Here is a 27,000-nt window from a genome sequence, read left to right as displayed (position 1 = left end):
GCAAATGTCAGAGGCAGGTTCTTTACTCAGAGAGTGGTAAGGGCGTGGAATGCCCTGCCTGCCAATGTAGTTAACTCAGCCACTTTACGGGCATTTAAACAGTACTTGGATAAGCATATGGATGATGATGGGATGGTGTAGGGGGATGGGCTTAGATTAGTTCATTGGTTGGCGCAACATCGAGGGCCGAAGGGCCTGTTCTGCGCTGTATTGTTCTACTTTCTATGTTTAACAGAGTGACCTAATGATTCAGGTACATTAATTTTTGAGATTTGAATTACAGGTAGACAAGGAAATTAAGAAGGCATTTAGCAAACTTGCCTTCATTGCTCAGACTCTTGGAGTATAGGAGTTGAGAAGTCATGTTGTGGTTGTACAGGATGTTGGTAAGCCCTCTTCTGGAGTATACTGTGTGTAATTCTGACCGCCTTGACATAAGAAGGATATTATTAAACCAGAGAAGGTTCAGAAAAGATTTACCAGGATATTGCTGGGAATGGAAAGTTTGAGTTATAAAAATAGCGCTGGGACTTTTTTCACTGGAGAACAGGAGGTTAAGGGGTGAACTTATAGAGATTTATAAAATCATGAGGAGCATGGATTAGATGAATAGCAAGCGTCTTTTCCCTAGGGAGGGGCAGTTAAAAACTAGGGAACATATTTTTAAGGTAAGAGGAAAAGTTTTAAAAAGCACATGAGGTGCAATATTTTTTCACAGAGGTTCATATGTGGAATGAACTGCCAGAGGAAGTGATGGATGTAGGCACGATTACAACATTTAAAAGACATTTGGATAAGTACATGAAAATGAATGATTTGGAGAGATACGGGCTAAAAGCAGGCAATTGAGACTATTTTAATTTGGGAACATCGTCAGCATGGAGTAGTTGGGCTGAAGTGTCTGTTTCCATGATGTGACTACAATCTCTCGAGCAGGTGGGGCTTTACTGAGCCAGTCCTGCCCCCGAGTGTTTCCCTCATCAAACTCTAATCTTGCTCTATTTCATCAGCAAATATGGCTTTCAATACCCACCTTCTCAGCTGAACTGAAATAACAATGCTTGCAGGCTTCCTCTGAGCCTCTTCTGGCATAGCCCAGCCCAGAGAACATGACTTTTTTAGGACTACTTTTGAGCCCTCACTCCAAACACTCAAGGTGAAATTTCCAGAAATTGACAGACAGCAGAGGTCTAACAGCCATCAGTTGCTTTTGGCTCCTCACCGGGGCCCCTACACTGAATGTCTGTATTTCAACCACCTTTCTAGCAGTACAGCTTGTAGCAGCACTCCCAACATGGAATCTCTATCACTATCTCTCTCTCTCCACCGACCCTCTCTCTTGGATATCCATAATCACTGCCTGTAATCAGACTCCTATTTCTCTAAACCCCTTAGCTCAGAGTTAGGGAAACTACCCCTATGCCACAAGAGCCTGCCTAACAACCTTTATCATGCTCTGTGTTCAATAAGCTTAACAAAAGTATCTTATAAATTGGAGCAAACAACACATCACTTAAATCATACTGATCTGTCTTTAGAGAGAGATTAAAAATTGTACGTATGCTTATGAAATTCAGGTCCAGTCTAAATCATACGATAGTTTTATTGTCACATGTAAATGATCTCACTGCTATAATAAGCAAAGGAAGTCCCCTCTGGGTAGTTGGAGTAAAAATTAATCATAGGATTTAGGAAATGAATTACAACACTTAACCAGATATCTACAGCAGATCTAAATAAGTAACAACCTAGCCTTTTAATTCATACTAGAACTGCTGAGTAGGGACATACGAAAAGGATTTGCATTTTTATTTCTCTTTCTTGTATTATTTGTATTCAATCCTTCCCCTGGATAATAATAACCAATGGACCAAAATACAGTCATTAATAATACTGTGAATCGAAAAGTCATTCACCATTATAATTTAAACAAGTAATCCATTATATGCAAGAATTACAGGGTTTTTAAAATTAAATTGTCGACTTACTAGGACATTGTAGATGTTTACGAGTAAGACGGCAAGTAGGGGGCTTTTCAAAACGTGACAACATTCCCATCTTTGTATGTATAAATTCTAAAATTCATTGAAAGAAACTATTTTGCTCATCATCCTATGCTAGCTGTATGTAAGGGCTATCCAAATAGTGCCATCTGCTGCACTGCATTTGTACTCTATTAAATTTCTTTGGTACACAATTATTTTCTGAAACGTGCTAATTGTAACACTAAGCAAATTAAGAGTATTTTTCAATGTGCTGAAATTCTGTATTTGATCCACTTTTTATAGAACAAGTCAATAATCTATGGCATGAACATTGCTAATCTGAGACAAAAAAAGCTTGAGATTGCACCCATGAGAACTAAGACACATGCAACAGACTTGAAAAAGTGGCAACATTTTGCAAAATAGTGGAAGAGGATGTTGATTGGTTAGAGCATATTGGATTGCAAGTGCAATTAATTGTCAATCTTAATTCTCAGACCAGACAAGTAGATTCTGATTGGTCAGCGTATTGCCATGGGGATGCAAGAGAAATTGGCTGTCTCTATAACCTGCTTTTTTATAAAACATTCTTTTGCCATCTAAAACATGAAATACATATGTTAATAAGTAGCTTCTAACATGTGAAGATCCATTGCACTGAGAACACAAACAATGAGCTTATATTCATTTCTGGCGTAACTTTTGGTACAGTCTGGATTATTTAATAAATTATTTTCAATAATGGATCTACATCTAACTGTGGATACATCTTGCAAAAATAAGCTGGAAGAGCATGACTAGCAAATTTTCACTGGGATGTTTGAAATTATCTGCCAATCATTAGGATGTATGACCCATATATCTGACCTCACATTAGCAGTGAAACTTGTACAACTTATTACTTATTTACGTGGTAGGCAAAGTGTCTTTTTGGCTTGACGGTAGCATTCTTACAGCAGCAGTCCTAACGTGGAGTCTCTCTGTCTCTACCTATTTCAGTTGAGAAAAAACACTCGTGGATTTACTACATATAGTAGAATAGTGAGATAGCTAGCTATATTTGTTGTTCAGGTTTTTAAGACACCTTGCCCTTCCAGGTTACCTGAGGTGGACTTGGGTACTGCTCAGCTCCAAATATAGTGGACTTGGGCCTTTTCCTGAGTTATCATGATACAAAGCAAATGATCAAGGTATCCAGTATCACACAAGAGAGGCTTTCATATGCCCTATCTCAGTGTCAAGCTAACATGGCGAGCAGATGGCTAGGTTCCTATTCAAAAATCATAGAATCCCTACTATGCAGAAGGAGACCATTCAGCTCATTGAGTTCACACTGACCTCCAAGGAGTTTCTCACCCAGACCTAGGCCCCTGCTGTACCCCATAACTGCACATTTACCACGATTAGTGTACACATATCTGGACACTATTCAGCATGGCTAATCCACCTAACCTGCACATCTTTGGACTCTGGCAGGAAACTTGAGCGTGACATGGGAACTCCACAAAGCCTTCTGGCACTGTGAGGCAGTGTAGGAGACTGTCAATAAGATTGATCTTGTAGCATGTGGAACATAGGAATCCTAATTGTATGGACTGACCAATTATCACTGGCATTAAATAGATAGCAGTAGAGAACCCATTGGCTGACTTCACAACTGGTAGACATTGAGGAAAGGGAGAGCCCATTTAACATACCAACTTCAAATGGTATATTTGAGCACAGGATGGAGCTTATTAAGCTGTATAAATAAATTACTTAAGGCAGTTGTGGATTCAACTGTTTGTCTCCTTTTGGCAATGCTTACATTCTGTACCACCAAGCAATTAATCAACCTAGTAACGTTTATGGAACAGATAATTTCAAGATTTCTGAGGTGGCAATATTGAATCCTGGAGCAAGTGAGACATAGACAGAGAAAGAGAGGGGGGGGGGATACATAGAGAAAGGGAGAAACAGAATGAGAGACAGAGCGAGAGAGAGAATATGAGAGAATGAGCTAGAGGAGTCCAAAGATTACAGGCTGTGATTAAGGGGGTCAGAGAGAGGCACAGAGGGGGGAGAAGGAGAGAGGGAGAGAAAGAGAAAGGTAAATAGAGAGAGAGAAACTCCATATTAGGAGTGCTGCTATTATTGACAGTGACTGAGTTTTTTGAAGAAGCAACAAAGAGGATTGATGAAGGCAGAGTGGTAGATGTGATCTACATGGACTTCAGTAAGGCGTTCAACAAGGTGCCCCATGGGAGACTGATTAGCAAGGTTAGACCTCACGGAATACAGGGAGAACTAGCCACTTGGATACAGAACTGCCTCAAAGGTAGAAGACAGAGAGTGGTGGTAGAGGGTTGTTTTTCAGGCCTGTGACCAGTGGAGTGCCACAATGATTGGTACTGGGTCCTCTACTTTTTGTCATTTACATAAATGATTTGGATGCGAGCATAAGAGGTACAATTAGTAAGTTTGCAGATGACACCAAAATTGGAGGCGTAGTGGACAGCAAAGAGGGTTACCTCAGATTACAACAGGATCTTGACCAGATGGGCCAATGGGCTGAGAAGTGGCAGATGGAGTTTAATTCAGATAAATGCGAGGTGCTGCATTTTGGGAAAGCAAATCTTAGCAGCACTTATACACTTAATGGTAAGGTCCTAGGGAGTGTTGCTGAACAAAGAGACCTTGGAGTACAGGTTCATAGCTCCTTGAAAGTGGAGTCACAGGTAGATAGGATAGTGAAGAAGGCGTTTGGTTTGCTTTCTTTTATTGGTCAGAGTATTGAGTACAGGAATTGGGAGGTCATGTTGCGGCTGTACAGGACATTCGTTAGGCCACTGTTGGAATATTGCGTGCAATTCTGGTCTCCTTTTTATCGAAAAGATGTTGTGAAACTTGAAAGGATGCAGAAAAGATTTACAAGTATGTTGCCAGGGTTGGAGGATTTGAGCTATATGGAAAGGTTGAATAGGCATGGGGCTGTTTTCCCTGAAGCGTTGGAGGCTGAGGGGTGACCTTATAGAGGCTTACAAAATTATGAGGGGCATGGATAGGATAAATAGGCAAAGTCTTTTCCTTGGGGTGGAGGAGTCCAGAACTAGAGGGCATAGGTTTAGGGTGAGAGGGGAAAGATATAAAAGTGACCTAAAGGGCAACATTTTCACGCAGAGGGTGGTACGTGTATGGAATGAGCTGCCAGAGGAAGTAGTGGAGGCTAGTACACTTGCAACATTTAAGATGCATTTGGATGGGTATATGAATAGGAAGGGTTTGGAGGGATATGGGCCAGGTGCTGGCAGGTGGGACTAGATTGGGTTGGGATATTTGGTTGGCATGGATGGGTTGGACCGAAGGGTCTGTTTCCATGCTGTACATCTCTATGACTCTATACTGCCAGGAAGGTATTTAAAAAACAGACATTCAAGTCTAGGGGCCTCAGTGAGGACACAACAGCAAATGGTGGCTTTGCGCTGTTGGACATCAGCTGTCTATCAATTTCTGCATATTTCTGTTCAGCTGAGAGGGTGGGTATTGAAAGCAGTATTTGCTGATGAAACAGAACAAGATTAGAGTTTGGTGGGGAAAAACCCAAGTGCAGGTCTGACTCAATGAAGCAAGCCATTCGGGAAGAACATGAATCATATTTGTGAGTAAGTATAGAGATGCAGTTTCACAGTCCATGGGAAAACAGTCTCAAAAAATTAACCAGAACAGCAGCAGGTATTGAGGAAGTCCGTGACAGATCAAATAATTTGCTTACAAACCTCAATAAACTCTATCCTGTGCTCAAATGTATCATTGAAATAGAATCAAATGAACTCCCTTTCCTCAATCTATTAGTTGAGAAGTTCTTGACAGGGAGGATCAAAACCAGATTGGTAAAAGTGAAAAATGAAGAACTCTTGTGATGTCTAATGAGACTTGCTGACTTATCACACCATTAAGAACTAGGGGAATTGCTGATAAGTCCGTGGGATCTGTCTTGAGTATATCTGCAATTTGATGTATGCGGTGGGGTATTTGATCACTTCATTACCCACATAAATAACACGCTTAATTCTGGGTGCTAGAATAGATGCTGTATTTGTGTTTTCACATTGTCAATTAAAGTCTATTGTGATTTGTTCAAATCCATGGAATCTTGTGGCTTTATTCTGTTGGTATATCTCCTGGATCTCTCACTTTGTCAACTTTAAAATTAAAGTTACTGGTCCCTAGCCCAAAGCTAACAAATTTCTTTGAAATATTTTTATGCTATTGAAGAGACTATCAGAAATAAATAGTGGACAGAACACATAATTCCTTAATAAAATATGATAAATATCTCTTAAAACTTAGTTAGATGCAAGTGTAGTTAAAATAATATGTTTTATCATAAAAGCTTAGGGAAGAAGATTAGGGTGAAGGTATAAGATTATGGGTGAAGGTTTAGAGAAAATCAGTAGTTTAAAGTACCTAGAGTCAGTGGTGCCACAGGATGAAAGTGGAAATTAGGCAACAGATTAAATGTGGTTGCAGTGATTGGAAGTAATGCTATGGGGTATTATGAAATAAGAAAGCATATAAAAAAGTAATAGAAAGTAAAAGTAAGAGAAAGGAAGAATCTACAGTTTTGGAACTGTTGTATAGTGCAGAAATCTGGGTAACATTAAGGAGAGAGGAACAATGACTGGATACTAATGAGATATTGAATAGTGAGGTAGTGTGGAGTGATGAGAAAGAACAAAATCAGGATATTAATGAACATTGTGGCAGCAGTGAAGACAGTCGTCATGAATGGATTGAAATGGTATGGTCAAATATTATAGAGACAGGACATATGGTAAGGCAAGTGACAGGAAGAGGATGAGGATGATTTAAGACCCAATGAAGAATGTACTGGCAAAAAAAAAATCATCAGAACTGAAAAAAGAATGAATGGCTGACAGGAAGAGGTGGCAAAGCGTAATCATCTAACATTGTGGTGACTCCAAATAAAATGGAAAAAAGATAAAGTGAGAAGGAGGAGGTTGTGTCACAAAAGAGAAAAAACATACCTTTATTTGTTAAAGGAGGACACAGACCTTAAGTTACAGAGAAGAGAATATCATAAGACATAGGAGCACAAGCAGACTATTTGGCCAGTGGAGTCTGCTTCACTATTCAATGAGATCACAGCTAATCTGATAATCGTCAAATTTCCTGCCTTACTCCCATAATTCTCAATTCTCTCCCTGATTAAAAATCTGTCTCCCTTAGCCTTTAATATATTTAACAACCCAGTTTTGACACCACTGGCCAGCAAAGAATTCCACAGATTCCCTCAGAGGAAAGAATACTCCTGATCTCAGTCTTAAATGGGTGATCCTTTACTCTGAGATTATGCCCTTTGTTTCTACACTCTCCCAAAAGGAGAAACAAACTATTTGCATCTACCTTGTCAATCTAATATATTTCAATAATCTCATTCTAAACTCCATTAAGAACAAGCCCAACCAACTCAATCTGTCCTCATAAGAAAATCTCTCCATAAACAAATCAACCCCGTGAACCTTTCCTGGACTAGGAGAAAGTGAGGACTGCAGATGCTGGAGATCAGAGCTGAAAAATGTGTTGCTAGAAAAGCACAGCAGGTCAGGCAGCATCCAAGGAGCAGGAGAATCGACGTTTCGGGCAGAAGCCCTGAAGATTCCTGAAGAAGGGCTTATGCCCGAAACATTGATTCTCCTGCTCCTTGGATGCTGCCTGACCTGTTGCGCTTTTCCAGCAACACATTTTTCAATCTTTCCTGGACTGCCTCCAATGCGGTATATATGTTTTAGCTCAGGAGGCCAAAACTGCTCACTGTATTCCAGATATCGTCCGATTCGTGCCTTTTATCGGCACAACCTCCATATTTTAATGCTTCATTCCCTTTGAAATAAAGGGTGATACCTGATTTGCATTCTGTTACCTGCAGAACTTGTATGCTAGCTTTTTGTTCTTCATGCACAAGTAGCCACAAATCCCTGTGAGCTGCAGCATTCTGTATTCTTTCCCTATTTAAATAATATTCAGCAGCTCTTATGTTCTTCCTGCTAAAATGCATATTTTCCCACATTATATTGCAACTGCCAGGTTTTTATCCACTCACTTAAACTGTCCTATATCCCTCTATAGACTCTTGTGTCATTCTCACCAATTGCATTCTTACCTAATGTTTTTGCCATGTTGTCCATTTGATAGTATACTTAACTTCCTTGGTTAACTGTGGTCAGTTTGTCCTCTTTTGAGAGTGCTTTATTTCTCATGAGGGTACACCTTTAGGGTGAATCATGAACTATTTTCTTAAAGGTATGCCATTGACCCTAAATAGTTTTGTCCTTTTAGAGTCTACTCCAGTCAACTTAGCATTCACTCCTACATAATTACTTTTATTTCAGTTTAGCACAATTGTTTCTGATCCAAATTTCTCACGATCTCACTGAATGCAAATTCTATCATGTTATGGTCACTGTTCCCAAGGGAATCTCCAAATACCCAACTAATGCCATTTACAAGTTCGTTGATGACACCACCATAGTCTGTTGAATCTCAGATGGCAATAAAACAGACAACAGATGGGAAGTGGAAGACCTGGAAATATGGTGCACTGAGAACAACCTAGTTCTCATTGCTGGCAAAACCAAGGAACTCATTATTGATTTTCAGCGGGATGTTACTCATGCCCCCCTACACATTAACAGCACACAGGTGGAACGAGTGGAGAGTGTCAAGCTCCCTGGAGTGGTCATCCACAACAAGCTTTCTTGGATTCTTCATGTGGATGGACTGGTTACAAAGGCCCAACAACATCTCTTCTTCCTCAGGCAGCTGAGGAAATTTGGCATGACAGCAAATACTCTTGCCAACTTTTATAGGAGCACCATTGAGAGCATTCTGTCTGGATCTATCACCACCTGGCATAGCAACTGTACCATTCAAGATTAGAAACGGTAACAGAGAGTGGTAAACTTGGCCTGGACAATCACAAAGGCCAACCTCCTATCTATAGAATCCATCCACCAGGCCTGCTATCAAGGAAAGGCCGCCAGCATTCTCAAAGATCCATCCCACTCTGGCAATGCTTTTCTACAACCTCTACCATCGGAGAGAAGGTACAGAAGCCTGAACACATGCACCAGCAAGTTTCATAACAGTTTCTATCCTACTGTTGTCAGAATACTGAATGGACTCACAAACTCTTAAAATTCGCATGTACCTATGTTTTTGCTTTTGCTGCTGTCTATCTATTACTTACTATCTATGCTACTTAACTGTGTGATCTGCCTGTATTGCTCACAAGACAAAGCTTTTCACTGTGCCTTGGTACACGTGATATTAAATTCAATTCAATTCTCTTACTCTGAGACCATTTATTAAAACTGCCTCGTTAGGATCTTGTATTGTGTAAATAGCCTGATCCCTGGTTGAATCCACAACAATTTGTTCCAGGAAACTGCCCCAAATACCTTCCTGTTGATACCTTTGCCTAATCTAAATAAAGATTAAAATCACCCATGATTAGTGTACGGACTTATTTTACATGTCCTCATTATCTCATGCTTCATTCTCTGTCCTACAGTACAGTTTCTGTTAGAAGGCCTATAGATCACTCCCACCAATGTCTTCTTCCCCATTCTTACTATATCCATGTGGATATTACATCATCCGATCCAAGATAATTTCTTGCTATTGTACTTATTCCATCTCGTATAATAAATCCTCTATCTGCAAAATCACGAATTTGCCTATCTCCTCCAAGAATAAGTACCAAGGTATTAACAAAATCAACACCCGTGGGCAAAACTCACATATCTATGAATCTTTTAACAACTTTAACCTACTTTTAGTGAGCTTCACAATTGTGAATTTTATCATTTGAGTGAGTACTCAGGAACAGAAACCTTGCTGATACGGACGGATGACTGTATTAACACAGCCACCCAACACACTTTCCTTTCTCCTTGTCATTTTGAAAAGTCACATACTCCTGAATATTTAATTTATAGTTTTGACCTCCTTGTAGACATATCTCCCGAATGGCTATAAGATGTTACTCACCAACCAATACTGTGTCATTAATACATTTATTTTGTTTCAACTTATACATGTATTTAACTTAAGAGCTATTAATTTTGCATACACTCCATCCTTGATCGTATTTGTTGCTAAAAATATAACTACAGAAAAATTGGAAATATTGCTTGATGGAAAATTGGTTTATGTCATCTGTTATGAAATGACCACCTCCAATCAGAATGCAAGAAAATCAGATTATGATTTCTTTTTTAATCATAGCAGTTGGTAAGTGCCCACTCAATATTTGTTTTGATAATGGGATGCCAAATTTAGAGGGTGGGAAGGCAAAATTATTTAGTAACGCTGTTTACAATTATTTCCTTATTAAACATACTAAGGAAAGCACTCAAGAAAACTATTCAGTATATTTAAAACAAAATCACATTTTAACATCACTGAAAAAGCCAGCACATACTCTTCATCTTAATTACTCTTAGATAATGATGGTGAGTCAGCGTTCTGAATATCAGCCAGTGGCTTGCTACATTACTTCAAAGGGCAGTTAAGAGTCAACTGATCGCTGTAGATTTCGAATCATCCCAGACCAGATAAGGATCGTGGGTTTTCTTTCCTCAGGTCAACTAAATGGAATTTTTTGATAATGAAAGTTTGTTATCACCATTATTGATACTAACCTTTCAATACAGACTTTATTTAATTTCATTGAATTCAAATTACTTAGCTGCCTCAATGGTACAGTAACTCATGTCTCCTTTTGGGATATTAGTTATAAAAAATTATGCTGACTTTACAGGTGGGAGATAAAATTGACTGAAATCTTGTTGTTAAAGGATTGTAAACATTGCGTGGGAGTGGGCGAACTGTGCCTAGTCACAGGTAGAATTTGATAAGGCTGTGTTATGACTGATGCTGCACATTAGATTAGATTAGATTACTTACAGTGTGGAAACAGGCGCTTCGGCCCAACAAGTTCACACCAACCCTCCGAAGAGCAACCCACCCAGACCCATTCTCCTACATTTACCCCTTCACCTAACACTACAGGCAATTTTGCATGGCCAATTCAACTGACCTGCACATCTTTGGACTGTGGGAGGAAACCGGAGCACTCAGAGGAAACCCACGCCGACACGGGGAGAATGTGCAAACTCCGCACACAGTTGCCCGAGGTGGGAACTGAACCCGGGTTTCTGGCGCTGTGAGGCAGCAGTGCTAACCACTGTGCCACCATGCTGCCATAGGAGGGCATAATTAACTTTCAGATTAAGAAAAAATTGCAATGTAATTTATATCACATCAACACAGTATTGTACATTTGCTATTAGATATATTATTAAGGGTAATTAAGTTCAATTGAGGCATTCATGTGGGCATTTGATAATTATTTAAGTAGAAATAATGTACATGTGTATGAGAAAAAGGCAGGAGAATGACACTAAGTCACAATGTACAACTGGAGTAATTTTACTATGGTCTGTTCCTCTCCCATGTGATGATCCCGTAAATCTGTAGCTATATCATATCCAGATGAGGTAGGCTTGAAGGATCCAAACGATTATTCTCTACCCTTCTTTCCTATCAAAAGTATTCATTTTTTCAAAAAATGGCAATGAAAATATTGACGTGAGCTTTCTTGTTTGCTTATTACATGAAAAATCCTCCTTTAACTTACATATTTTCTGTGAAGAAGCAGTCAGCATACTTCTGTATGTCAGCCATATGACCTTTGTTCCAGCTACGTGTTCCTCTCAGCATATGCTTACGTCCAAGTACGAGAAGTCTCATGTTTCGATTTGCAAGGTAAGAAACGACATCAAGAAGCTGAATTGAAAAACAAGTTACACACTATCAAGGTAGTTTGTTATATAAGACACAAAGCATTGTGAATCCCCATCACAGATGTAGAATTACTTATATTCTTTTGAATTGATCTGTGCACTATTGCAATGTTACTTAGGAAGTTATGAAACTTGCAAAGGCAGCATCTGGAAAGCACTGAATGTCGAACGTTTACACACCCACTGGGAACAAACAGCTCATGCTTTTTTTTTCATTTAACACTGCTAAAAGCTTTATCACATACATGTTCATTGGTTTTGGGATAGTGCACCCAAGCGAAAATATGATTGCATTCCAATATGAAATACATTTTTCTTTTACTTTTCTTTCAACTGTTGTAATCAGCTCTCTTAGCTGCAGTGCAACTACACCTTGTAACAGAGCCTAAATCAAAGTCAAAGACTTAGTGTTTATAACATTTATTTTGCCTCAGGATGTTGCCCGAAGATGATGATAGATGTTTGTCTAAGTCTCATGTCATTATTGTTCTGACTTTCTTGACAAGGCAATTGCAGTCAAATTACTTTAATGCAACGTATATGTAAATGTTCATGTACTGCTGTCTTGTGTGGGTGATAGAAGAGGTACGACGTTGAGTACAATGTTGGGGAAGGGTCCACAATCATGCAATGTATTTTATATGGAATGATGCCGAGTTGGTGTGTGATGTTGCATTCGCTGTTACATAAGTCCTTAGAATACTCATTCTTTTCCTATATTGACATGACCATAAGACCATAAGACCATAAGACATAGGAGTGGAAGTAAGGCCATTCGGCCCATCGAGTCCACTCCGCCATTCAATCATGGCTGATGTGCATTTCAGCTCCACTTACCAGCATTCTCCCCATAGCCCTTAATTCCTCTAGACAACAAGAACCTATCAATCTCGGCCTTGAAGACATTTAGTGTCCCGGCTTCCACTGCACTCCGTGGCAATGAATTCCACAGGCCCACCACTCTCTGGCTGAAGAAATGTATCCGCATTTCTGTTTTGAAATGACCCCCTCTAATTCTAAGGCTGTGTCCACGGGTCCTAGTCTCCTCGCCTAACAGAAACAATTTCCTAGCATCCACCTTTTCAAAGCCATGTATTATTTTGTACGTCTCTATTAGATCTCCCCTTAATCTTCTAAACTCCAACGAATACAATCCCAGTATTCTCAGCCGTTCCTCATATGCTAGACCTGTCATTCCAGGGATCATCCGTGTGAATCTCCGCTGGACACGTTCCAGTGCCTGTATGTCCTTCCTGAGGTGTGGGGACCAAAACTGGACACAGTACTCCAAATGGGGCCTAACCAGAGCTTTATAAAGTCTTAGTAGTACATCTCTGCTTTTATATTCCAACCCTCTTGAGATAAGAGACAACATTGCATTCGCTTTCTTAATCACAGACTCAACCTGCATGTTTACCTTTAGAGAATCCTGGACTAGCACTCCCAGATCCCTTTGTGCTTTGGCTTTATTAATTTTCTCACCATTTAGAAAGTAGTCCATGCTTTTATTCTTTTTGCCAAAGTGCAAGACCTCGCACTTGCTCACGTTAAATTCCATCAGCCATTTCCTGGACCACTCTCCCAACCTGTCTAGATCCTTCTGTAGCCTCCCCACTTCCTCAGTACTACCTGCCTGTCCACCTAACTTCGTATCGTCGGCAAACTTCGCTAGAACGCCCCCGGTTCCCTCATCCAAATCATTAATATATAATGCGAACAGCTGTGGCCCCAGCACCGAACCCTGCGGGACACCGCTCGTCACCGGCTGCCATTCTGAAAAAGAACCTTTTATCCCAACTCTCTGCCTTCTGTTAGACAGCCAATCCTCAATCCATCCCAGCAGCTCACCTCGAACACCATGGGCCCTCACCTTGCTCAGCAGCCTCCCATGTGGCACCTTATCAAAGGCCTTTTGAATGTCTAGATAGACCACATCCACTGGGTTTCCCTGGTCTAACCTACTTGTTACCTCTTCAAAAAATTCCAACAGGTTTGTCAGGCATGACCTCCCTTTACTAAATCCATGTTGACTTGTTCTAATCAGACTCTGCTCTTCCATGAATTTAGAAACCTCATCCTTAATGATGGATTCTAGAATTTTACCAACAACCGAGGTTAAGCTGATTGGCCTATAATTTTGCATCTTTTGCCTTGATCCTTTCTTGAACAAGGGGGTTACTACAGCCATCTTCCAATCATCCGGGACCTTTCCTGACTCCAGTGACTCTTGAAAGATCTCAACCAATGCCTCTGCTATTTCCTCAGCAACCTCTCTCAGAACTCTAGGGTGTATCCCATCGGGGCCAGGAGATTTATCAATTTTAAGACTTTTTAACTTTTCTAGCACTATCTCTTTCGTAATGGCAACCATACTCAACTCAGCCCCGTGACACCCTTTAATTTTTGGGATATTACTCATGTCTTCCACTGTGAAAACTGACGCAAAGTACTTGTTAAGTTCTCCTGCTATTTCCTTATCTCCCATCACTAGGCTCCCTGCATCAGTTTGAAGTGGCCCAATGTCTACTTTTGCCTGTCGTTTGTTTCTTATGTACTGAAAGAAACTTTCAGTACTCTCGCTACTCTCGCTAAGTGTCTGATCAGTAGTGAGTGAAGTTAAAATTGGAAGAAGGTTTTTGGAATCTTTATTTTTAGTAGTAACCACCAATGGCACTTGTTTGATAATAATATTAGTTCAAGTCATTCACAGGATGAGGGTATCACTGTCTAGGCCAGTATTTATTGTACATGCCTAATTCACCTGGAGTTGCATGTAGACCAGGTGAGAATAGCAGTTTCCTTAGACATTAGTGAACTCAGATGGGTTGTTATGACAATTGGAAATGTTATAATTAGACTCTTTATTCCAGATTTTACACTGGGCTCAAATTCCAACATTTGCTTTGGCAGTATTAGGACCTGGGTTGAAAATTACCTGGGTCGCTGGATTTACAGTCCAGCGATAATACTGCTAGGCCATCGCCTCCCCATATCTAAGACTTACAGTAGTTTGTCATGTTCTCCTTCACTATGGAGGAGTTAAGCAGCTCATAATGTTTAAATTGCACAAAAAATGCCTGTGATATTATTCAGCAACCAAGAAATGTTTCTACACTGTGGAAAACAAAAACACATCTCCTCTACATTTGGGTTTAAGTCCCCATTATTTGAAAAGGCCAGCAGATCATGGGAAGACTACCTCCTACAAGTTCCCTTCTAAAACCACACATCATTCTGTCTTGAAATTAGGTCACAATTTCTATATTGTTGCTGGGCCAATGTTATGTAACTTACTTTTGAATACTCTGTAGTGATTCAAAAAGACAGCTCACCACCACCTTCTCAATGGCAATTTTCAGATGGGCATTGAATCCTGACCTAGTCCCATCAATTAATATAAAGTAGAACAATTGACATCCTATCTAGAACTGAATTTTGGACTTTCCTAGTCTGCCAAGTTCTGCTAACAGTCCACTTTAACTCATTTGAAGATTATTTTTCCAAGAATGTCTATTCATTTTGTATAAATAAACCATAAATGTACAAGATGACTGTGTTAACTCATTCTCACCACAAATACAAACTGCCAATTTTCACCAAATTATCAATATGTAATAATTGACTTTGCATCAATATTACAAGAAAGAATTGTGCTGCACCATTTATGCATCATAAAGATATGAATACACATATAAAATGTGGATGGACTCCCATAAATTTGTGATATCAAGTTCTGAGCTATGTGGTCCTGCAAGAATTGGCAATAACAGGACAGCAACAGGCTCAGTTGCATTACTAGGAAGTGGCTACTGACATTTTGAAAGGATACTGTCATTGAACACTTGTGTGTTTCCAATTGTAGGCCTCATTTAATATGTGAATTGGAATGTGTCACAGCAGCAAGAGGAACCTCAACTCTATATAAATCACAAAACTCTCCACCCATATCCATTCTTGCTAACAGCTGATATCAGTCTACCTCATGGGTAAGCTGCATCAGGTCACCCACACAGCATCCCATAACTTTCCAGCCCAACATAAAAAAACCTCAAAATCATAGCTTAAGCTACATTTGTGTTTTCCTGGTTAGTTGCTTCAAGTCAAAATTGACTCCCTTCAACATTAATTACACATTAAAATACTTAAGAGAAAGTACGATCTTCAAATAGCAGAGATGGGAAGTAAACTCTTTATTGTTGTGTGAAGTGCAACTCGTCATCGGAGAAGTAAATCTCAAAAAGAAAAATGTTTGAAAAATTTTCTATCTGTTTGGAAACTTGAATAGTGGTTACACTGAGTACACTAATCATTACTGTGAAACGTCTAGACAATATAAAAACTGATATTGGCTGAGATACCCAATATTCATTATTAAATGAAAAACAACTCAGGTATTTATACATAATTGGCTTCTCTCATATTTCAGAAATGTCACGAGATATTTGCACATTAAAGCTATGGTACACCATGCATACACTGATTGTCTTGTTATTTATCTAGAGGATTTCAACAGTACAAGTTTAAGACTGAGATAGATAGTTCTAACTGCGCTGATATAATATAAAAACTAACCTCTTATTGAATCTCTAACATGTCTCAAGGCACGATTTACAAAGAATATCATTGAAATTTATTTTGGTTTCACCGAATTTGTCCTCCCCACCTAGATAAACCTCCAACACGGTTTCCCTGTCTCGCATCTCTTCTGTCATTCTTTATTGAACAAACCTTTTTCATTATCTTTAGAAAGGGAGAAAAGAACAGACTGTGTAAAGACTGAGAGCAATGAACCATTCTTGACTGTTTACAGAAATTAAGAAGGTATTAAATTGAAAGAAGAGGTATACAATGCTGCAAAGATTCAGGTTTTGGGTAATAATATTAATAAGGAAAGAGGGTGAGCTCATGAGGAGGAAACAAATTCAGGATAAAAAAGTCATTTTCAGATTTGGTAGACTCTAGTTTACAGGGTGCCAAAAAGATCATACCCCAACCAATTAACCCATCAAACCAAAAACCCTTGACGAATCCAACTATCCTTCCTCCCTTCAGAAATAACCCCATCTGACCATACCCCACTGCAAATAACTATTCCACTGACCTTACCTGACTACTGTCCTTTCTTGACCTGCCAACTGCCTGCATGATTATCTCTTCCAAGCAGCAACCCCATATGACTATACCCGTGAATTGACCTAAACAGCACCCCAAAAGACAACTGCCATTCCTGCCCAACTGACCTGAACCAACCACCCCATCATCTAACTACCCACTCACTCAAGTATCCAATCATCCACCAAAAGACTTGAGACCTTTAAAAATCTCTGAAAACAGCAACTAATGTTAGAAATGTAGGTCTGTTATTGCTTCATCTGCCCTCTGTGTGTGTGTGTGTGTGTGTGTCAGTCTTCTGTGGAGACATATGTATTGACAATATTTGCTGCTTTCAGCCAGGACTGGGTGTCCTGAATGATGGTATGTAGAAAGGTCACACAATCATTTGCAGGCATTGATATGGACAAGAAGATCTTTCTCCAGAGATACAGCATTCCCTCCTTCCCTCTCTACTTTTGCCAGTTGTGGGACCCACAGCTACATTTTTGTTGCTGGCTGTTTTACAAAAGTCAACACTCAATGAGTTGCCAGTGCAAATAAGAGAACGAGAAACTCAGCAGTACCATTGCTGAAACTGCACCTGTACGATGAGGATGCAGTGTGTTCAGGGAAAGGTTACACTAGCGAGTTCGATCAAAAAACGTGTGGAGTGGAGATTGAGGGCTTACTGAGGGTAGCCATAGGTTGGGGTGAAAGGGGATTGGGGTGGCACCTCAGTGTGCCTTGGAGTGACCTATGTTGGAAGCCTGTTCCCGAGAGCCCGAAGGGAGACCTCCAGTCTTTAAGCTGGTAGTGGCCATAGGCTCTTCCAACATTGGCAAAATGCCTGTGAAGAATTAGGTCCTTAATGGTCCACCAAACAGGTTCATTTGGCTTCTGAGCAGTTAGCTATTCTGTCAGCTTTTCTACAGCTGGCAAAATGATTATGCAGCAGCAAGACATCAGGTATACCATACAAATTCTTTCCATGCCATTTTGTCAGTCTTTCAATCTTCAACTGTATTGAAAGTTCTGGTAAAATTGTTTCGCCACATCCCATTTTCTTCCCAACACTGGTGATGCCTAAACCCACAATCTGGAATTATCGTTCAAATCATTTCTGTCTTATACTTCCACTTCTCCTTTAAAGTCTTTTGTGAAATGAACCTTCTCAACCAAACTTTTAGTCACCTTTATTAATATTTACTTCATTTTGTTGGAATCCATTTCATTTTGATTAGTTTTGTAGCACCTTGGTATACTTTTCCTGTTAACACTGCTATAGTTACTCTTATCTATGTAGACTTGGAATAGGTGATTTATCTGGCTGTTTTTCATGCTGTTTGAGAAAAGCCAAGTGGCTAGAATACTTGAGAAATTCTCTCCTTCTTTTAAAAGATGCTACGGGATCTCTGATGTTGACCTGAAGTTATGAATACTGTGTTCTCATTTCAACCCAAACTATGTCAAATGAGCCTTAAATCTACAAATTGGATTCGGCTGATGTTCACCAACATAAAATACTTTCTTTCTGCTATTATAATCTTGAAAGAAAATTATTGATGTATCAAGATTTGATGAAGGCCAAAAGAAAGTAATTCCAATAATTTCCAGACAGCAGTTTTAATGTAATCAACAAATTCATTTATTTCCATGCAGATATACCAGCACAATTTTGTTAATAAAATTTTGTAGGTTTTGAAAACGTTTAGCTGTATTGTTCAATTACGTACTTGCTGCAGCACACGGTCTGAGATGCATATTTCAGAAAGCTGCTACAGCCAGGAACCATCTCTGCTTCAGAGAAGTGCATAGTACAAAGCTGCAAATGAGTTTGAATGAATGAGTGTAGTGAAAACAAGACAAATTCAGCTTGAATACTGACTTGGAAAATCCATGTGCAGATTATCTATGGCTACATGATGACCATGTGAATAAGAAACTCCCATTTGAAGCTGTGCAATTATCTCTGGTGAAACTCAAAAGACAAAATTTGTAGTGTGAGCTTTGCACCCAAGTCACCAATGTGGTATTACCATATAATATTAAAGTGTACTGAATTTGTCTAAACCTACTTCACAAAATTGCATAATTCCTTTGTTAACAGACTAACTTGTAGACAGTAGAAAAACTCTAGTTTTTTTTTAACATATGAAATAATTCAAATTATTCTGGAAAAACTAAATGATTTGTAGCATGTAAAGTATTTAAAAACATAGCGCAATTTTGTGGGAGATTAGAAATGTTGTTTTTGCAGATGAGTGAGGGGGTGTAGTGTGGGGGGAGGGGAAGGGGAATATTATACAAATATCACGGAATTCTGGTAGCATGTAGCATATAGCATACTTAAGGCTAAGACTTTAATGAATATAGAGGGCCTTTTAAAGAAAATAGTTTTAAGCTAGGAAATAACTTTAAAGTGTTGTAGTTGACCACAAAAAGAAGCAGCAGGGGTATTTCACAATAAAGCTTATAGTATGATAAGAAAAACTGGATAAAAGAACAAGCTGTAACAAACAAGGAACAAAGAATGCAGACAAGGACAGCAGGATGGCCAGATAAGAAAATAACTAACAAGTGAGGTAATCGGCTTATGATAGGATGGGAAAAAGGGAGGCGTGATTCCGGAACTTGTAAACTAAATAAGAAAGTTAATATGCTCTGTTTTCGCGCGCATTTCTGCTTGATTGCAGAGGTGTCCAGTTCTTGCAAGACTGTTATAAATTGTTTTTGTTTCCAAGGCTTTGTCTCAGGCTGATCGATTTGTGAGTGAGTTCTGTTTCTCACAATTTTGGGGCCTCGTTCCGGGATCCAAAACTCCGACCGCTCGACACCCTTGGGATGACGGGGGAGATGCACCTTGCCGATTTCAGTGATCTCCGACTCCCTTGGTTGTCGTTCGTGGTTTGGGCGAGTATGATCTGGACTGGGAGACCCTGGAAACAAGGTGGGCAGATGCGGCAGGTTCGGTCGGGCAACTCTTGAGTACAAGACCCAGGTAGGGAAAGGTTTAAAGGATATATCCGGGCGACCAGGGCAGCAGTATTTGTTGCAGGAATTGCCGTGGGACAGGGCGCACCGAAATGACCAGGTAACCTTGTGCACAGACCAGGGTAAGAAAAGAGACCTTTAAGTATTGCCTTGGTGGTCGGGCGTACGAAAGTACGGGGAATTGGTGATATATAAAATTAAGCATATGGCAATGGAAAACAGCCCATGTCAGAAGGGCTAATAGCTGAAGGGCTACTGAGGGTGCACATCGTAACTAACTTATGGGCAGACGTCCAGAAAAATATTCAAAAGCTAGAGGAGTCATTGCGGGAAGCTCAAAGTGTCTGTGAGAGAGTGTGTGTGTGTGTGTGTGTGTGTGAGAGAGAGATGTACAGCAAGTAGAAAATTTAACCCTTTGTGATTCGGTTTGAATGCACATTTGTTTGTTGGTGATTGAATGGTTGTGCTTTGGTCCCTGGAGCTTGAGATCCAGGACTACTTTGAATCTGATTTCTACTATGGAAATTTTAACATGATTTCTTTTAAGGCTGAAGATTTTACAGATTATGAAATAAAATGTTAACTCCTGTTATTTTTACAGGTCATGCCTGCCTTACTATCAGTTTCTTTACATAAAAGTGATTTATGGAGAATAGTTGAAGTCTCAAAAAGCATATAATTGGTCAGATTAATCGGATGAGTAAGGTGTCTAGTCATGACCCTGAAGGGGGTGTGGAAGAAGGTGACACCGGACCTCGTTAAAATTAATTAAATTAGCAACAATGGGAGACTCGGGGAGTTGCCTGGGTAACGATCGATCTGTAAATAACATTAAAGGGGAATATATTCCGCCCAACGATCCTTTGGGGCAAATGTTAGGTAATTGGGAACACAACTCCCAGACGCGGGAGAAAGATAAGGCTACAATGATAAACTATTGTTGTTTCGTTTGGACTAGAGAAAGTATTAAGGCGCCTGGTTTTTTTTTTTGGCCCAACTATGGGTCCGATGAGGATTGGCTGTGCCAAGATCTAAATATATACGTCAATCAAAAGAAACATACAGTCAAGTTGAGTTCGAATATGCGGTTTGTTGGATAGGGAGCATGGGAGTAAAATAATGTCCCATGAGTACTGAGGAATCAGGAAAAAAGAATGAAAAAGGGAAGCCACAATAGGATCCCTTAACGTGTTCGCCGCCCCCATATACTACTCCCCGGAACAAGCCTACAGCTCCCGAAGTACAGACACAGAAAGGGGAAAGGACTCTGAACTAAAAGATGCAGAACGTGGGGGCAGAATCACTCGAGCCACCACACGTAAAGGAGGGGCAGAGATAATGGAAAATTATGTCCCTTACGAGAGGTTCCAATTGGGGAAGGTACAATCGGATATGTAAACGCTCCCTTAACTAGCGGTGAAGTTAGGGTCTTTAAAAAGGAAATGAAAAGTTTAATAGAGGATCTGGTTGGACTAGCCGAACAACTAGAGTAATTTCTAGGGCCTAATTTATATACCTGGGGAGAACTGATGGCAATTTTAGGAATGTTATTTTCAGGGAAAGAACGAGGTATGATTAGGAGAGCGGCTTTACAGGAATGGGAAAAGCAGCACCCAGTTGGGGAAGAAGGGGCCCCAGCCGAACAGAAATTCCCAAATGTTGACCCTCATTGCGAAAATAATGACAGAGAAGATAGGGAGTCAATGCGGGATCTACGAGAAATGGTAATATTAGGAATTAAAGAGGTGGCAACCTAGATCACAAAACTTTGTTAAGGCCTTTGAAGTACGACAAGAGAAGCATGAAACCCCTTCTTAAAAGGCTCAAGGAAGCCACAAAGTAGTATTCGGGAATGGATCCCGATAATCCGATAGCACAAGAACTCTTAAAGGTCCAGTTTGTAACTAAATTATGGCCAGACATACAATAGAAATTATAGAAATCAGATGGATGGAGTGAAAGACAGATGGAAGAACTGTTATGTGAGGCACAGAAAGTGCATGTGAAAAAAGACGACGACAAGCAGAAACAGAAATCCAAAATGATGGTGGAGACAATAGAAGAAATAACAAAAAGGAGAATGGGATCAGGGGATAACTGGAAGGGTAGGGGAGGACACGAGAGACAAGGGTCAGATACCCGAGAAAGGAGGCAACAGGCAGGGTGTTACCATTGCGGGAAAGTGGGGCATTTTAAACGGGAATGCCTGGAATTAGCACGAGAAAGGGAAGCTGTTTCCCTAATGACCTTAGATGAAGATTAGGGGAGTCAGGGGTTCCTTCCTCCTGAGACCCACCGGGAACCCTTGATAAATTTAAAGGTGGGACCTGAAGGGGAGGAGGCAGTATTTTTGGTGGACATGGGAGCGGCACGGTCATCCCTAAGTTTTAGACCTACTGGTGTTAAACTGACTACTTCCTGACATTGGAAGTAATCTATTAGGTAGGGATTTGATTATATTGCCGGGCTTAAAAATTGGGGTGGAGGATAGTGCAGTAGCTGTAACGATGGCTAAGACAACCCAAGGAAGATTGATCCTCCTGGATGGAAGGGAGTTATTAAGTAAACCAGTTATGAGAAACATCCTAACCACCTTGCACCAAGGCAGTCACTGGGACTCCCAAGCCATGTGTGACATAGTGTTAAGGAAGTACGGATGTAAAGGGTTATATACATTAGCCAAGCAGGTATGCGCAGGATACCCGACTTGCCAAAAGATTAATAAGAAAGGGGGGGGGGGGCAAGAGGTGGAAGAAACCCTGGGGTAAGACCTTTTCAAAGAATACAGGTAGATTACACAGAAGTACCCCTAGTAGGGAAACAAAAGTACTTATTAGTCCTAATGGATCACCTAACTGGGTGGGTGGAGGAATTTCCAATGTCCTCAGCTACTTCGAAGTTAGTGAAAACTCTTTTAGAGCATATAATTCCTCGATATGGAGTGGTGGAAAGTATAGATTCAGACCAAGGTAGCCATTTTACCTCTAAGATCCTACTAGAAGTAATGGCGGGATTAGAGATCTCTTGGGAATTCCACACTCCTTGGCACCCGACTTCCTCTGGCCGGGTGGAACGAATGAATCAAACCTTAAAGAAGCCATTGTCTAAGCTAGTCCTACAGACTCCATTACCATGGACAAAATGTTTACCTATCACGTTGCTACACATTAGGACTGCGCCTGGACGTGATTTAGGCCTCTCTCCTTATGAGATGATGTTTGGATTACCTTTCTTGGGTGGAAGAGGGGAATAGCCAACTGTAGAGTTCAATGATAAGTTTTTAAAGAACTATATTGTGGCGCTCAGCTCTTCTTTGTCTGTCCTTAGGAAGAAGGGTCTGTTGACCCAGACACCTCCACTTGAGTTTGCAGTACATCGGATACGACCGGGTGATTGGGTGCTGATAAAACTTGGAAAGATACCAAACTGCACCCAAGCTGGGAGGGACTGTTCCTAACCCTCCTGACTGCTGAAACAGCTGTCCGAACTGCTGAAAAAGGGTGGAGTCATCACACTCGTGTTAAGGCCCGGTGGACGTTCCTTCCCCTCCGGCAGAGTGGCAAGCACATCCTACAGACAACCCTCTGAAAATCAAGCTGAACAAAAAGAATGGACTGAGATAAGAGACTATTAAGTATTGGTTAAAAAAAACTGTATCCCAAAACAATTGTAAGTGTTGCATGGACTCACTCCTCCCTGGCATACAAAGGGTTAGGGAGTAGACAGATAGGGTTGCGAGCTGAAATGAGTGGTCAGCTTTGTATTGTCATGATAATATTGGTGCTAGCTGCCAAGGGGGGGTGGGAAAAATCATTTTACCGCTTTATGTCAGAATTATGCTAAACTAAAGGGGCATACCGACTGTTGGGTATGTGCTGAGATCCCACACCATGGGGAATCCAGAATTCCTCTCATGGTAATACCACTTACCGAATAAGAAGTGTATGACATACAACAATTTGACTCGGGCTCAAATGATACAACTTGGAGATTTGAAAGGGGTAATTATAACTTTGTGGGATGGTTCCCTCAACCGGCCCAGAAAACTCTGGGTGCTATCGATGGCCTGAGAGTTTCCACACCGAAAGGAGCAGTAAATACCACTTGTTTCTGTAATCAGCATGATACCGCACCCTTACGATTAGGAAGATCATCTTGTGTCTACACCAGCCAAGCCACTGCCACTACCATTCCCCAATTATTGAATGGGACATATTGGGTGGGTGGCTTAAAGGCCTACCCATTTATCCCCGGCGAGAAGTATGTTTGGAGTGGCGGATGTAACAGGAATAGGTGCTAGGACCATCCAGTTCAAACACTGCCTCAAAGCCAGAAAGGCTGGAGTGGCTGCTGCTACCTCACCTATATAATTCCCCACTTGAGGCTGTTAAAGAGAGCCCCAAAAATACCTCGGAATAAACAGGGAAGAAGGCGAGTAACCCGGAAAGTAACAAAAGGAGATCGCCTCCTCTGGACTTTGATACCTATGTATGGGACCGCTTGAGCAGGAGCAGAAATACAAAAGTTGGTGGCTTCCCTAGAAGAGTTGGCCAACAATACTGCTGATGCATTGGCCGAAACCCAATCCCAAGTAGCAACCATAACGACCGAAATGATTGCCACTAGGCTAACGACCCCTCAGAACAGGATAGCTCTGGATTATATTCTAGCAGAGAAGGGTGATACCTATGCACTAATCGGAGAGGAATGTTGTACGTACATACCCGAGGTCTCCTCTAACATTACTGATATCTCCAAATATGTGCGAGACAAAATTGCCAAGATAAGGGAGGCTGGTAATTGGTACCGGAACGAAAAAGGATGGGAATGGGAGAATTGGGGATTGACTGGTTGAGGAAGGTGGTTAGTCAATCTAGCTATCTATGGATTATTGATATTAGTAGGTTGGGTGGTAGGGTTCAATGTCCTAAAATGGGTAATGAGCCGACTGATGACATCCCTTGGGGAGGGAACCCAAATAAATCATCAGATGCTTTTACAATCAGCAGGTGATATGCAACAAAGAGAAAGTCAAAGAATGTTTTTACAGTTCGAGGGACGAACAACACAAATGTAAAATGTAAGATTGTGAACCTCATCGCCAAAAGGCGTAAGAGGGCAGAACATAAGAAAATGAATTAAAGGAGACTTAGGTGCAAAAACAACAGTTAGAGAAAAAGAAAACGGGGGAATTGTGAAAGATTAGAAATGTTTTTGCAGATGGGTGAGGGGGTGTAGTGTGGGGGGAGGGGAAGGGGAACATTATACAAATGGTCGCGGAATTCTGATATCATGTAGCATAGTTAAGGCTAAGACTTTAATGAATATAGAGGGCCTTTTAAAGAAAATAGTTTTAAGCTAGGAAATAACTTTAAAGTGTTGTAGTTGACCACAAAAAGAAGCAGCAGGGGTATTTCACAATAAAGCTTATAGTATGATAACAGAAACTGGATAAAAGAACAAGCTGTAACAAACAAGGAACAAAGAATGCAGACAAGGACAGCAGGATAGCCAGATAAGAAAATAACTAACAAGTGAGGTAATCGGCTTATGATAGGATGGGAAAAAGGGAGGCGTGATTCCGCAACTTGTAAACTAAATAAGAAAGTTAATATGCTCTGTTTTCGCGCGCATTTCTGCTTGATTGCAGAGGTGTCCAGTTCTTGCAAGACTGTAATAAATTGTTCTTGTTTCCAAGGCTTTCAGGCTGATCGATTTGTGAGTGAGTTCTGTTTCTCACAATTTCAAGAAATTGAAGAGGCCCAGAAATTCCTTTACAATGAAAGGTGAAAATGCTATACAACTTACTTTTTATTCAGTATACATTTTTACCTTCCTAATTAAGAAAGCATCCCACCATTCTTTTGGTTTTCAAATTTTCATAATCTAAATGCTGGTAATTTTGAATTAGTGTCAGAAATGGTTTCCCCCTTGTCAGAACTGGGTATTTATCTTTTGAATGTGAATGCAATTAAGATCATTTAAAATATGATTCACTCTATATTCAGTAACATCATACAGCCTTCAGAAAATGAATCCTTGTATGTTTCGATTGGTGGTAATTTCTCCTCCACTATTCTCACAAACTTAATGAGATGCAGTAATAGGGTAAGCATTTAAGTAATTTTATAGAATCTAGAGAAAGAGTAGCTCTGGTGTTTTAGTTCTGGAGACCCAAAACCAGATGTAGGAGAACCTCCTCTTAGACCAACACCCATATGATGCAGTGTCACAAAACATTAATTAAGGAGAGGAAATAAAGGTCTCCTCATTTGCCTAATGCTTTCCACCCCTTGCCTCACATTCCCACTTTGATTGAAATTCACAGGTTTTGACTTTTTCTCACTTTTCATATCCAATTCATTCTAAATAAGTACATAAAAAGTCAATAGTAAGAAATATTTTTCATTGAAAATGATAAATAGAAGATATTGGACATTTTGTTCCATGGCTGTACAGTGCATTCAGAACTCACGCTGGTTCACAAAAATCATATTGTTTTATTTCAAATGAATCTTCCAAACCAAGCACCTTTCATGCCAGTGATCATGTGAAATCAGTCAGTCATTCTCGAGCAAACAGAAAATGCTCCAGAGATCATTCTTTTAAAAGGGATCATAGAGACAAATCCACACGACAGTACACAAGGTTATTGGACAATTCTGCCACCTTGTGCTTTAAGAATAACATAGCATTCTTGGTCTGGTTTCTATGCTTGCTTCCATATCTCATCTCTACTCACACTATCCCAATTGTCCTAATCTCAGAAGTGTCTGATAACCTTTCTTGTTAAACATCCCAAGTGTCCATCATGTTCTGTCAGCTGCCTCAGATCATCATACCTCTTGTTGTGAAGTTGGGTAGCATATATGTAGATTGAGAGGCAGGAAGTTAGAATTTGGTGTTTGTAAAGTGCTGGGGGGGGGGGGGGGCATTTCGTGGTGCCTTGAAAAGATCTTAAGCTTTGTGAAGATTTAAAATGAATGAGCTACAGCTTGAAACTTTGCAAGTACACAGAGAGCACCTGAATTGAAACATGTGTATCGAAAGGCTGTATAATT

The 27,000-nt window shown here is 40.3% G+C and overlaps 1 protein-coding gene across 5 annotated transcripts in view; it reads right to left on the bottom strand.

Annotated features, from left to right (window-relative positions):
• prorp (protein only RNase P catalytic subunit) overlaps positions 1-27,000 on the bottom strand; it is a 76,217-nt gene that overhangs the window by 5,929 nt on the left and 43,288 nt on the right. For all 5 annotated transcript variants that reach the window (XM_072568873.1, XM_072568872.1, XM_072568871.1 and 2 more), the window contains one exon: positions 11,689-11,837. In XM_072568873.1, coding sequence (XP_072424974.1) covers positions 11,689-11,837 — 149 coding nt within the window. The remainder of the gene's footprint in view (positions 1-11,688; positions 11,838-27,000) is intronic.

The sequence above is a fragment of the Chiloscyllium punctatum genome, chromosome 4, assembly GCF_047496795.1.
Source record: "Chiloscyllium punctatum isolate Juve2018m chromosome 4, sChiPun1.3, whole genome shotgun sequence".
Taxonomy (NCBI): domain Eukaryota; kingdom Metazoa; phylum Chordata; class Chondrichthyes; order Orectolobiformes; family Hemiscylliidae; genus Chiloscyllium; species Chiloscyllium punctatum.
This window is presented reverse-complemented; position numbering and strand designations above follow the sequence as displayed.